This window comes from Phyllostomus discolor, chromosome 14 (genome assembly GCF_004126475.2).
Source record: "Phyllostomus discolor isolate MPI-MPIP mPhyDis1 chromosome 14, mPhyDis1.pri.v3, whole genome shotgun sequence".
Lineage (NCBI taxonomy): Eukaryota > Metazoa > Chordata > Mammalia > Chiroptera > Phyllostomidae > Phyllostomus > Phyllostomus discolor.
The window spans coordinates 30,982,945-30,996,381 of record NC_040916.2 but is presented as its reverse complement, the minus strand read 5'-3'; the positions used below and the strand labels follow the sequence as shown (position 1 = coordinate 30,996,381).

At 51.1% G+C, this 13,437-nt stretch overlaps 1 protein-coding gene across 1 annotated transcript in view; it reads left to right on the top strand.

Annotated features, from left to right (window-relative positions):
- PLPPR5 (phospholipid phosphatase related 5) overlaps positions 1-13,437 on the top strand; it is a 78,017-nt gene that overhangs the window by 22,949 nt on the left and 41,631 nt on the right. The window contains exons 2-3 of the mRNA XM_036015265.1: positions 5,838-5,970; positions 9,082-9,332. Coding sequence (XP_035871158.1) covers positions 5,838-5,970; positions 9,082-9,332 — 384 coding nt within the window. The remainder of the gene's footprint in view (positions 1-5,837; positions 5,971-9,081; positions 9,333-13,437) is intronic.

The window sequence follows — 13,437 nt, the reverse complement described above, 5'->3', positions numbered from 1 at the left end:
CGACACTTGATGGAGTTGAGCCTTGCTCAGCTCTCCTTTTCGATTGGAGGGGTCCTGATTCTTCCATGCAGTTATCACAGAAAGCTCTCCTAGCTCGTCCTTCCGACAGGTGACTTTCTCTCCTCTAAAAAGCAGGGAGACTTTGGCTTTAACTTACCGTCCCTAGAGTTCCTGGAGTGCAAGCTCTGCTGAGTATTCAGGACGGTCCCTGCAACACGATTCCTAGGTCACGTAAGTTCAGGCAGCGCCAACAGTCAAGTTAATGGTTTTCTTTAATGGACCGTCATGCCTCTGGCCACGCAGGCGAGCCAACTGGGAGGAAATCACACTCCTACGTGCGGCGGTTCACACAAGGAAGCTTTGAACTGCCAGACGTGCCTTCCTAAAATAAAGCAAAAGAATAAAGCAGTACAACGTCAAGTTGAACAGTAGAACAACGGGACAGCATGGAGTTCAGTCCTGGCTTTAGGAATGATGAGCCGAATGGCCTGGGATAAGTTATGCGGTGTCTCTGTGCCTTCGTGTGCCTGTCTGTAAGAGGAAGACAGCAAGATGACGCCGTTATGCATGGGGCAGCTAGAAATGACGAATGTCGGTGTGCTCATGTGAGTCTCTGAGGAGGTTTAGAATTTGTCATTTTGAGCTGATTTATTTTTGACCGGTAATCACCTTCCCACCCCCACCCCCTGCGGGGGCGGGGAACCTCTGTCCTTCTGTTGACAGAGGGACATTTAATTACTGCTTGCGCTTCAAAGACTCATTGCTAAAAACTCCATCACTTCAAAGTCCCGGGGAGTATTTAAATTTAATCATGTTGCCTTTTTTCCAAATCCTCACCTGAGGATAGCTTTGTGGATTTTAGAGAGAGAGAGGAAGGAAAGGAGAGAGAGAGGAGGAGAGAAACATCGATCAGTGGCCTCCCGTACACACCCTGACCGAGAATCGAACCCGAAACCTAGGTCTGTGCCCTGACCGGGGTTCAGACCCACAACCTCTTGGTGTGCGGGGTGACGCTCCAGCCACCGGAGCCCCCTGGCCAGGGCTCCGACTGCTGTTTCATTGTTGATAAAGAGCAGGAGAAGAAAATTAATTTGAACATGCGTTTTAGAAGAGCTGGAAAGCAAGCTAATAGCCTGTGTACTTTTATTAATTATTCAGCTTTTATTAATTATGACTTAGCTCTCTTGAGGAATGACAAGGACATTATAACATTTCTGCCCTCCAGGAGATTTATGAACACACGGAGCACTTGATCTTATGCATTAAAATTTTTGAGAACCCTGCATGCCTGCAAAAGGAGTCTGTGTCACAGTGCTCTTCGATTCATTTTTCTTACAGTTTGTGTTCACTACGTTTACATGAGTGGTTGGGCAAAGGATGACAGTCACGGAAAGTGTAATGAGCAGCATTTATTTTAATTAGGAAAGAAGTTTTGGAATCATTGTCACAACCTTCTCATTATTTAAAAAAAAAAGAAAAAAAAAGAATGCCCACTGCTTGCAAAGCTGCTTTGTCGTGAGACAGACCACGCTTCCTTTCTCTGTATCCCCACGCTGCCCCCTGCCCTGCCCCCACAAACTACTCTCTGTCCTATCCCAGGCACCCGGATTCCCTTACTAACACAAGAGCCAACCCATCGCAGGTCTGACATGGGCAGCCCCTGAAGGTCATGAAATCATGGCCAACACATGCACAGTGCTTACTTTCTCCTGCTCTCAAAGAACAGTTGAAGCTCCTAATCCCTGCAACAGCCCGTGATGGCATCACTTCTAATGTCTTCGTTATTTTACAGACGAGGATCCGGGTTCCAGACGTCACACTCCCAGTCTGCCCCCCCCCCCCCAGGGCACAGAGCAAATGCACCAGGTGGTACTGCTCCCCCACCCTGTGCTCGCTGGGTGTAGAGCCCGCAGTGTCCATCCCGACCAACCCCCCTGCTTAGACCCGGCTGGCGGGGACAGTTTTCCTCCGAGAGAGCGGCAGAAGGGGACACCGTGTTCGGTCACGTGCATCCTCGGTCCCCAGTCAGCCCTCACTCCTCATCTCACGGCCTGTTCATTCACTCACTAGGAGTATTTGGGTGGTGATGGCAAGGAGGTTGTAAGCATCTCAGAAGGTCCCTTGTGCCTCAGTGGTAGTGAGATGGCAGTGGATGCCGAGCCTGAAGCTGAGCGAGAGCGGCCAGGTGTGAAGCATCAGGTAGCTCATCGGGGCCCCTCCCTCTTCCAAGTCTCGCTGGAAACGTCTGGGGCCTTGGCCAGCTGGCTCGGTGACTGGGGTGTCATTCCCTACTCCAGAAGGCGCAGGTTCAATCCCCAGTCGGGACGTGTAAGGGAGACAACTCATCAGTGTTTCTCACACTGATGTTTCTCTCTCTCTCTTCTCTCCCTCCCTTCCTCTCTCTAAATCACTAAAAATATCCCCTGGTGAGGATTAAAAATAAAACATCTGGAGAGTGAGCGTATTGGATTGCTTTTTATTTTTAGGTTTTATTGAACCTCTCCTGTATTGTCACCCTTCACTACAATGCCCAGCTAGCTCTTTACACTGTACAATTACTCGGTAATTATGTGTTCAAATAAATGTCCAGAAATCTCTTTTACAAATTCCTGATAAATTTAAATCGTTCGAATCAGCAGTGTTAGACCCCTGGAAATGTCCCGCAGGGAGCTGGGGGGGCTCAGTGACACTGGTGGCTGGACCCGAGGCCCAGGGTGTGTGCATCGGTAGGTCTGGAACTGGGCCTGAGAATCTGCATGTCCTTCAAGCCCCCAGGGGCCACTGAGGTTGCCAGTCTGGGGACCACATCTGAGTGCTGTGGCTGACAGAGCACTCTCAAACTGGACATACAGCCCCGGCTGGTGTGGCTCAGCAAACTGAGCACCGGCCTGCGAACCGAAGGGTCACCAGTTGGATTCCCAGCCAGGGCACGTGCCTGGGTTATAGGCCAGGTCCCCAGTAGGGGAACCCGAAAGGCAACCACACACATTGATGTTTCTCTTCCTTTCTTTCTCCCTCCCTTCCTCTCTCTCTCTAAAAATAAATAAATAAAATCTTTTTAAAAGTGGACATACTCCATTCCCGATTGAAAAATGACTCAATGAGCTTGTCCCCCCCAGTAGCGGGGGTGACAGCTTCACGGGGTTCTTCCCCCCGTGAGCTGTGTTTAACGGGAGTCTCTCCAACTCCGCAAACCTTCACTCGGGGGAACAGATCCGCTTCTTGGCCTCACACCCTTGTATCCAAGCTGCCTTTTACGCCTTTGCTTCACTAACACTGTCCTCTCCTGGTCACGCGGGGCCTCCTGGTCGCCACACACCCACAGTCTTAACCACTGCTCGTCACAGGTCAAGGCCAAGGGCGCGGGTCCCAGAGATGGGCTGCCTGGGGTCCAGACACTGGCTTCTGTCTCTCTCCCAGCCCTGGGCCCTTCACGTTGTCTGTGCTTTGTTTTCTCCATCTGTAACTGGACTTGAACCACCTCAAGAGGCTGCCGCCTCATGACGGTCTCCTTATCTGAAACCCAGGCACTCGTAGAAGAAACCTGCGATTCTCTGCATCAAGACACAAAGCTAAGGAGACCGTCCCCAGGGTGGCGTGTCATCTCCCGGTATCGCTCTGAGCTTCGCTCGGCCAGCGTCACCCACCACGGCCGCACACCTGAAGCGGTTTTCTCATGCCCAGGTCAATCCAAGGGTGCATGGACGTCTTTGAGTCACCACCAGCGGGGGAGAGGAATGTCCAGTTGGGTTTCTGTCAAAGCAAACAACCTCTCTGGGGCCAGACCGTTGGTGAGAATCTGCAGTGATTTTTCCTTCCTGGGAAACCTACCTCGTGATGTTGTCATGAAGGCACGCAGACACCACCGGGGCAGAGTGGGAGACGTGGGCCGTGAGAGCGATGGGATACATTTACACTCGGGGGTCCAGGTGTCCGCCTGCTAGGACGGGGCCTGTGCTCGCTGCCGACCGGAGTGACGGCTAAGACTCGGGACCAATTGCCGCACCCGTGCTCAGGGATGGGAGGGATGCCGGGGGCATTCGGGCAGGGAATGGGCGTGTTCGGGTCCAGCCTGGTAAGCAAGCGAGGGCTCCAGGGGCTTCCCAGTGCCAACGCGGAGTTCAGCGGAGCATAATGCGGTGTGACTCCGTGAGAAGCCGGTGCGTGGCAGGGGACAGGTGCCCCAGTGTGGGGGGGCTGTGGAACGTAGGGCTCCCACTTATCAGGCTGGCTGAGCTTGGGGAGCCTGGCTCTTGCCTCCAAGGACGCAGATTGTCCGGTTGCAGCGGGGACCCCAGGAAGCGCCGCTGCTGCTTGAACGAAGCGCTGGCTGGGCGGGGGTAGCTGTTGGGGTGAGCATCTCACTGAAGTCTGTGCAGGTTTGTTACAAAACTGGGTGGACGCCGACCATCCGCAGGGGAGGTGCGAGGGCTTCCTGTGGACCTGGGGCCCGGCAGGGTCTCCCCCCACGGCAGAGCGGGCGTGGGCTGGGCCGAGGTTTGGGAGCCCGGGTGAAGGGAACGGGAGGGCGGGTACATGACGTGCCCAGAATGAGGACAGCCCTGCAGGTCCTCTCCCTGCTAGTGGAATCCCCCCGCCCCACTTTTTCTCTGGAGTCCGGTGAGTGCAGAGTTTTGCTGAGTCTCCCGTCTCCCTGCTGGGCACCCGCTGCCCCTCCGCCTCGTGGACAGCAGACTTGCCAGGCCTGGGGGTGGGGGCGCGGGGGGCATGTTCCTGAGCCTTGGGGAAGCTCAGATTATACCGCCATCACCTCAGCTCTCTGGAAACAGCTTCTACTTATCAGTTCGCAGAAGAGAGGGAACTTCACCAAGGACAGCTGCGAGGTGCAGAGCCTTTGCCCCCCCGCGTTGGCTCCTGTGCTCTGTGCTGCCGCTTCCCTCCCCGCCCCCCCCCCCCCCGGGGGAGGAAGCAAGCCCACTATGCACCTCACTGAGGGCCAGGGAAGGGGCATCTGGTAACTCCAGATGAAGAACCCCTTCCCGATACTGGCGCGACAATGACCCAGTCACCAGGCCTCCAAGGCCCCACAAGAGCCCGAGTCTGCAGAGGTCCAGGACGGCATTTCATGGAAAACGGAGTCGGAGAGCGCACAGTGGCATCAGAGAGGGTGGAGAGAGGAGCTTTGGGTCTCTGTCGGAAGGAGGGCCGGTGGCGTGTGTGCCCGAGCATCGGGGCAGTCTCTGTCCCCGCCCAGTCCTCTGAGCCCCGGTGGCCCCAGGAGCTGTAAAGGTCCTGAGGGTGTGCTCTGTGCCCCGACACCGTCCCCTCAAAACTGTAGGAATGCTGGGGTGTGGTGAAGACCTGGAGGGTACGGGGGGCTCACCTGGTTGCACCTGGAGGAGTCAGAGGGTAAGCTTACAAGCTCCAGGCAGAGGCTGTGGTCAGAGCAGCTCTGAACTTGAACTTAGCTTCTGCTATTCTAGAAAAGTGTTCTGATTTCTATGGCAGAATCAAATGTAAGCAAGATCCAATCACTTAAAAATAAAACGGGGTGCCGTTACACCCCAAGAACAAGTGAGAGCTTCCTCAAAGCAAAGATCCTTTGTCGATTCCATTTTTAAGGGTCTTTTACAAAACTGAAGGGTTATAGCTCACTTGTATTCACAACTTACCAGTTTCGTACTCCCTTGCACTGAGGGAACACGGGTTCCATACGTAGGGATGAGGTCATGTATCGGGGTCTGGGTAAGCAGATGGGGTTCAGCGTAATATTGAGTTGTTACCCTTAAAGAACCTCCTTTTTTTTAAAAAATGAAATGTCCTACCTTTACACTGGTTAAATTCTAATGTTCTTTAACCTTTTATTTCCTTGCAAGATAATCGTTGGAGAGACGGCTGTGTTTTGCCTGCAACTGGCCACCAGGGATTTTGAGAACCAGGAGAAAACTATCTTAACCGGAGACTGTTGCTATATCAACCCACTGGTGCGGAGAACTGTGAGATTCCTCGGTACGTGCTCCCCGAATTGTCTGTGTGTGTTGTTGCTGGCGCCGTGTCCGGGTGGGAGCCACGGAGCCTTTGACATGACCAGCATTTTAACTGCATGCAAATATTAGGTTACGTTTTCTTGGAGCTGTCTCAATTTAGTTTTAAAAATATAACTGGCATACTAATTTCTCCAGTGGGTGTGACATTCCATTTCAGTCGCCATTTTCACATCACTGTAAGGGAGAAAGGACACCACACGTAGACATTAAATATTTTTTAAGACTCTAAAAATTTAAAAGGCAATTAAAATTTGAAAGGTCATTAAAATAAACGATTTACTGTATTTGTGGGGGGAAGTGGTCATCTTGTTAGCTTGTTGAAAATCATGAAGAACGGGAAAAGAAGCAATTGTTAATCACCGTATATCATACTCCACACACAACTTCTGAGCTGTTTTTTGTCTGTTTATTTTAAGCCCACCAAAATGTGTTGATGATTTTATTTGAGGGCAGAATTTACTGATACGTCAGCTTTCAGTCTCAAATCCTGCACTAGTGCCTGTGAACACTGACAAATTATTGTAAATCACCTCAATTCAGTAGAAACTTGTCCAAGACAAATTGTTTAAACGGATACAAGGAAGTTAATATAAATTATTATTTCCTGGAGTTATCAGATAAAAGCCTGTCTCTCCCCACGTGTTTAATATAAACTCTGATCGGCATTAAGATGAAGGAGACTGTCGCCCTTCTGTGTATGTCGCCCATCAGCGGGATCAAGATGAACACTTCCCAGCCTAATGCACGGATCGCCTAATCTGTGTATAAACGCACTTAAAGGCTGATCAAATGTCATCGTGCCGTTAAATCTCTCTAAAGATGAAAGGTCTTCTCATCTCCGAATGTGCTTTTTATTGCCATCAAGTCACACATCTCCAAAGCCACCGTCAATGCTGTTGAGGGAGAACTTTCATAGAAAACTTTCAAAAGGCCTTTTTTTTCCCCCCACATGCAACAACCCTGTGTTCTTGACTCGTCTCTGCAGAAGAGTCACTTAATTAGAAAAGAAGCAGGAATACACTTGGCACTAATAATGATGAAGTTCGCACTTTCCTAGACGCTGTCAGGTGAATTAGATTACGCCTCAGTCAGTAAAAAATGTTTTTCCCGCATCCACACCCGTGTCTCTAAATGAGATATGGCACGCATTTTGTGGGTTTCCGATTCTCCCCATGTTTCTTACTTATGTGAATTTTTGAACTATTGAGGGGCGCTTCGTTTGATTCTTGTTCTCTCACGCGCTGTGACTCGGTTTCCAGTGTGTTGTAATACAGCAGGAAGCTTATGGGCAGAACACAACTGCATAACCGGACACGGCTCCCTGTGGTCCTTTGTTCCGGCCGCCAGCGCAGAGGACACGCGTGTGGGATCGCATCGGAACCAGCATGTAGTCAGGCGGTATTGGCCATGGCCCCGACACGCTGCCCTTTTCATTCCAAACTGTTTGGGCACAGCGAGACATCGAGGCATGTCCCTGTCCTCGTCAGACATCTCGTTGTAAACAGAAAAACTCGAGACCCCAGAGTAAGAGGAAGGTTTGGCTAAAGAGGATGAGGATACCTTAGCCTCGATGTGGAGCCTCGTCACACAGGTTCCGGCCGAGGCCACGGTGCTTGGGAGGCGAGCCGGTGTGCGCACACAGTTCATTGGCTTTGCTCTCCTTCGTTTCTCTGCCTCTCCCCAATTTCTGCTTTTCTTAACGTTCACTTGGATGACTCATGGGAGGTTGGTAAGATATAAAGAAAGGGCTTTAATTATTTCCCTTTCCACTTTTCAGATAAAGAGAGAACTCAGGTCTTTGTTTCATTGTCATTGTAACATTCAGAAGTTTGCTGTGTGCTGGTTTGTGTGCATGATGGTTTCATCCTTTTAAATAATATTTTGAAAGCTAAAAGGACGGCCATGCATCTGATGCTAGAAGATGACTCGGCCCTGTGCAGCTTTCCTGGTGATTTCTCACGCAGTAGCCCATGATTATGTAGACGCTTAGGAAATAAATAATCCAGGAACGTACAACTAAGGAGAAAAGCATCTAATCATTATAATAGAATTATATGACTTTGTAATAAACCAGTTGCTTGGGAAGTATTATTTTGGTGCCGTTTTAAAATGTTCTGAAGAATTGTATTGTATTTCCCCAAGTTACGAAAGAATGGATTTCTTTACATTGGTTACCACATTTTTGAAGGTTATAGCTCTAAGTTTAAGTGAAAAGGGTGCCAGAGAATTGAATTGATGCACCCTACCTAAGTTGAAAGGTAAGTTTTGACCACAGTGACCAGTGACATTGAGTCTAGAACATGTTTTTTGTGTTTGAGTACACTGGTGAGTTCCTTAGAAAAGGGAGGGGGAAAACCCACATACTTACTTTTGTACCTTTAGGTAACCAGAGGAAGTAAATTTTAATACAGTGAAGGTCACTGGAAACATCATTGTGATTGCCCTCTTGCTGACTAAATTGCCCCAAATTTGATCAATTAAAATGCAGTTCATGGAAGAGAAGGTGGGACGAAGCTGCTGGCTTTCAGAAACGTGTTTCTGAAAGCACAGTTTCCCGTGATGTTTCAGTGAAGCCGGCGGTGGCGGGTTTGCCCACTAGTGGGCGCCACCCGCATGGCAGACTTCAGCCTGAGCGGGCTTGAGAGGCGCCATCCAAGGGACAGCGCTGCTTTGCTCTATGTTGGTGACATTATAGAATATTTCAACATGGGGGAAAAAGAAAGACCGCCCCCATTAGCGGAAGGGGAGAGGCCGATCCCTCTGGAGGGAACCTGGCCCCATTTAAAAAAATCGCATTCCCCAAACACGGGCTTAGAATACATCTTCTTTTATCTCGAGTCTTCTACACCTGCCGCGCACAGCAAGGTGGCCGGTGGTGGGCAGCTCATGAACAGTGAACAGTCCCAGCACACTCGGGGGAGCCAGGGCCGGCCCCGGACAGGGGTGGCCCCGAGGAGCCCTACATGCAGGGGGCGCTGGGGGAGGAATGAGCGGGCCCCAGTTCCTGATACAGCCCCTCGCTGGAACCGAAATCCACGCCACCCGAGCGTGCAAACGGTGTGCTCTCTTCCAGGAATCTACACGTTCGGACTGTTCGCCACCGACATCTTCGTGAACGCCGGGCAGGTGGTGACGGGGAACCTGGCCCCCCACTTCCTGGCGCTGTGCAAGCCCAACTACACGGCGCTGGGCTGCCAGCAGCTGACGCAGTTCATCAGCGGGGCGGAGGCCTGCACGGGCAACCCCGACCTCATCACCCGGGCCCGGAAGACCTTCCCCTCCAAGGAGGCGGCCCTCAGCGTCTACGCGGCCATGTACCTGACGGTAAGGCCACCTGCCTGCCCGCTGGTCACTCCCCCGGGGGCGGCAGGCCCGTGAGCCGCTTCCCGCAGGCCGTTCGGTTGAGGCTGAATAATAGCTGTTTGTTTTGTGCTGTGGATAACAGGAAGCCTCCTGACTCTCAGGGGGTGTGCGTGGGTAGTTGGTTGTATTAAAAAATACAGCCGTTAGCATTTCTATTCGAGAATACGTTTGTCTTACTACGAGGGAGGGCTGACTGGGAACAAACTTGGCCGGTCACAGCCCCCATAAACCGGTGACAGCACCATGCGGAGGACCACCCAGGCCGCTGCGCTGCTTGCTCGGGCTCCGATACGCCCTGCTGGGGCTTAGCGAAGGGGCACTCTTTTCCTAGCAGATCTCTTGTTATTGGTGACTGTATCAGAATACGGTGACCATGTTGTCATCGTTTCTTGGACACCTAACCAAAGGGTCCTTCTCTGTCATGTGTTTTCCTGGACTCCTGAGCAGTTGCCCTCGTGTAGGTGAGAGTCAGGCCCCGGGGCAGCTGGCTCAGCACCTGCGGGCAGCAGTGGGGGGGGGGTCGCAGGTAAGCACCTCGCTGGTCTGCAGGCTGAGGAGGAGGGAGGGCCTTGGCAGGCCGCTCTTGAGCCGGCATTGCTGTCTCCTGCCTGTCCCAGTGCCGCCAGGATCTGTCTGCCTTGCAGCTCTGGGGCTGGGCTCCTGAAGCCCGCTCTGGCGGCTCTTCCAAAGCTGCAGGGCGACGTCTGGAGAATTTCAGTGTCTCGGGGGCTCCTGTCTGACGGAGCCACGAGCGCCGGCCTGCTGCCGTGCCCTCATGGGCGAGAGATCCCAGGACTGATCTGAAACCAAATTCGATTCATTTCCCATGAATTATTCTTGCCCTCCAAAAGCTTTCAGATGACAGAAAGGTTTCTGAAGTTCCCCCTGCCGTCACGCCAGGCGACCTCTCCGAGCAGAGAGGACACACCTGTGACACCTCCGCCTGAGCCGGGGAGCCGGATTCCTGAGTGGGGGACCACCTAGGAGGGCGCGGGTGGCATTGCACGTCACGTTCATAAGGGCAGGTGCCTTTAGAGGTCAGAAGTGTATGCATTTTAACACGTTAATAGTTTTATTTTTTAATTTAAGATTTTATTTATTTATTTTTAGAGAGGGGGGAGAGAGAGAGAGAGAGAGAGAGAGAGAGAGAGAGAGAGAGAGAGAGAGAGAGAGAGAGAGAGAGAGAAACATCAATGTGCGGTTGCTGGGGGCCGTGGCCTGCAACCCAGACATCTGCCCTGACTGGGAATCGAACCTACAATTCTTTGGTTCGCAGCCCGCGCTCAATCCACTGAGCTACGCCAGCCAGGGCCGCATGTTAATAGTTTTAAAGCCAAACTAATTCTATGCCTCACTGCCTGTACTTGTTAAAAAAATCCCAGCAAGAAATGGGGGCTGGGGGAGGATGAGGAGGGCAAAGGGGGCCAGACATGTGGGGGTGGAAGGGGACTTGAGTTGGGGGGTGCACACACAACGCAGCCTACACGTGATATGTTCTAGAACTGTACCCCTGAAACCCACATTTTATTAATGTCACCCCAATACATGTAATAAACTTGAAAAAATAGGAGACCATATACAAGTAAAATTAGGACATCTATCAAGATCGGAGGATCGAATCCCTCCCCGTGCACGCTCCCTCCTGCAGTCTCTGGTCTCGCATGTGACCCATCTCTGCCCCCTCCCCCCAGCCCCCAGTGTCTCTCTGGCCCGACAGCTCTGCTGTCCGCTGGGCACCGTGAGACTTCACGCGAAACCCGGGGGCCGCACACACTCTCTCCTGTCTGCTCCGTGGCCGGACTCCGTGTCCCGCCACCCCTGGAGTAGAAGAACCGTTCGGTCTTCCAACGGAGACTGACTGACAGCTTCGGGGAATCGAAAACCCAAACGCATTCATTCGTCTTCCTTACTTCTTACCCTAATGTTCGTCTTCGGTCTGGGTGTGAGTAGCAGAGGGATCTGTGTGCGCCTGTGGGATCGAGCCCATGGCTTGAGACAGACTCCCGAATGCCCTCCGGCCCCCCGCACGGTTACACGCTTTCCCTAGCTCTGGAGGTGACGGACCTCACTGTGTGGTGTGGCCGGGGTTGCCAGCGGCGGTGAGTGTGCCGGCGCCGGGAAGCCTGGTCCTTCCCTTCTGCCAAAAGGACGCTTTCAAGGGCATTGCTGTGGGAGAGGGAGCCAGCCTTTTCTGCACTGGAAAAATCTTAACATCTTGTCTTTTTTGAAAAGGTTTTATTTATTTTTAGAGAGAGGGCAAGGGAGGGACAGAGAGGGAGTGAAACATCCATGTGTGGTCACCTCTCCCACGCCCCCTGGCCCACAACCCAGGCATGTGCCCTGACTGGGAATCGAACCAGCGACCCTTTTGGTTTGCAGGCTGGAGCTCAACCCACTGAGCCACACCAGCCGGGGCTTAATAACTTGTCTTGCTCCTGGTCTGCCAGCATTTGTTTCAGCAGCTTACTTGCTGGCATTGATTTAAGGAACATCCCCATTCTAAACTACACCATTCTAGTCTGTCATCAGACTAGATGTTTGTAATAACAAGAATAACATTTACTGAGCATTTACTATGTGTCAGGCATTACATGCTGCCCTGTTGCTAATTTATATAGTACTACTTATTTATGAATTATTAAAATGTATCCTTTCTTTATTATTTTTGTAATCATTTATTATTTGTGCTAATTCACTGAGTTATAACAGCTCCTTGAAGTAGGTGCTATTGCTCCACCCAGACCCATAGAACCACGAATCGTCCTGACCACAGTGATTTCGAACCTTCCAGAGAGGGGCTCATTCAATCAATTAGCCCCAGCATGCCGGTGCTCCGGTGAATTCCTTCCTGCCCCCACGTAACCTCAGCGGCCCTAAAGGTCAAAGCCCAAGGTTCAGCTCACAGCTGTGTTCAGGGAAGAAACATTTAGGAACACTCCCAACACCCAGAAATCTTCTGTCATTAGACCTCGGTGGGACGACAAGGCAGGCTTCCGCCTGTAATTACATTGCAGGGAGCCGCTGTCTTTGTAACAATAGGTTCTGTTCTGTGCTAACTGCTTTTCTCTTCTCCGCCACCCTGTGAGTCTGTGAGTGTGGGTGGCTGCTATGGCAACCCGGCAGCACTCCGCTGCAAAGGCAGGCCCTCCACGCAGGGTGCGCTCTGATGTGTGAACCTAGATACGTATGTATTTCTGCCCGGCCTCACCAGGGGCACCTTGGGAAAACTTTATAATAGCAAGTTGGGGTGTTTCAAACTTCCAAAGCCTCATGAAATGCTTGCCGGGGTTTTGATAGGTAGGTAGACGGGGCAGAGTTCCGTACCTCCAGCGCTCCCTGGGGAGGCAGGCGCATTGCTGAACTTGGGTAGAGACATATTGGCTGACTGTGGTGTGGGCGTTATAAACACCTGTGGACACATACATGACCATGAATGAGCCCTATTATGAAGTGTGTGAATAAGAACAGAGGGATATTTTTCGGATGCTTTTCTCTCTGTGGGTTAGTAAATAAAATTAAGGAACTTGAACTTTCCCTTAGCATCTGGCTTTAATTAAAGGGTTGAGGATAATTTCATCCGAGTTGTTCTCTTTTACTTTGCTGAGAACGTTTAGGGGAAAAAATATCCCTGTGCCTATTTTTGCCAGTACTACTGGTTTTCCAGGAAAAATATTCTGAAGGTCACTTAACCCTTAACCATTAGATTTATAATTCAGTGTTAGTTGCATTAGAATAATAATTAAATTTAGCTGTTGGTATTTCTTTTCATATAAAATGGGTAAAGTTTTTCCCCCCCTTAATTAAAGTAAGATAAATGTCAAAGCTGAGAACGAGAAATAATGTTTGGTGACTTCCCAATGATGAATCTTATCTATGGTGGAAACAAAGAAAACGATCTCTTTAGGTCACTCCTACTTCTAACCTTACATTTTCTGAAAACTTTAAAAAAAAAAAAAAACAAAGGAAGGGTCAACTGCATTCGTTGGCCTGTCTCCCTTAACCATTGCTACGGAAGAAACCGCCCTGACGCTCAGCCCAAGGCGTCAGTCTCGGGATTCCAGGGACC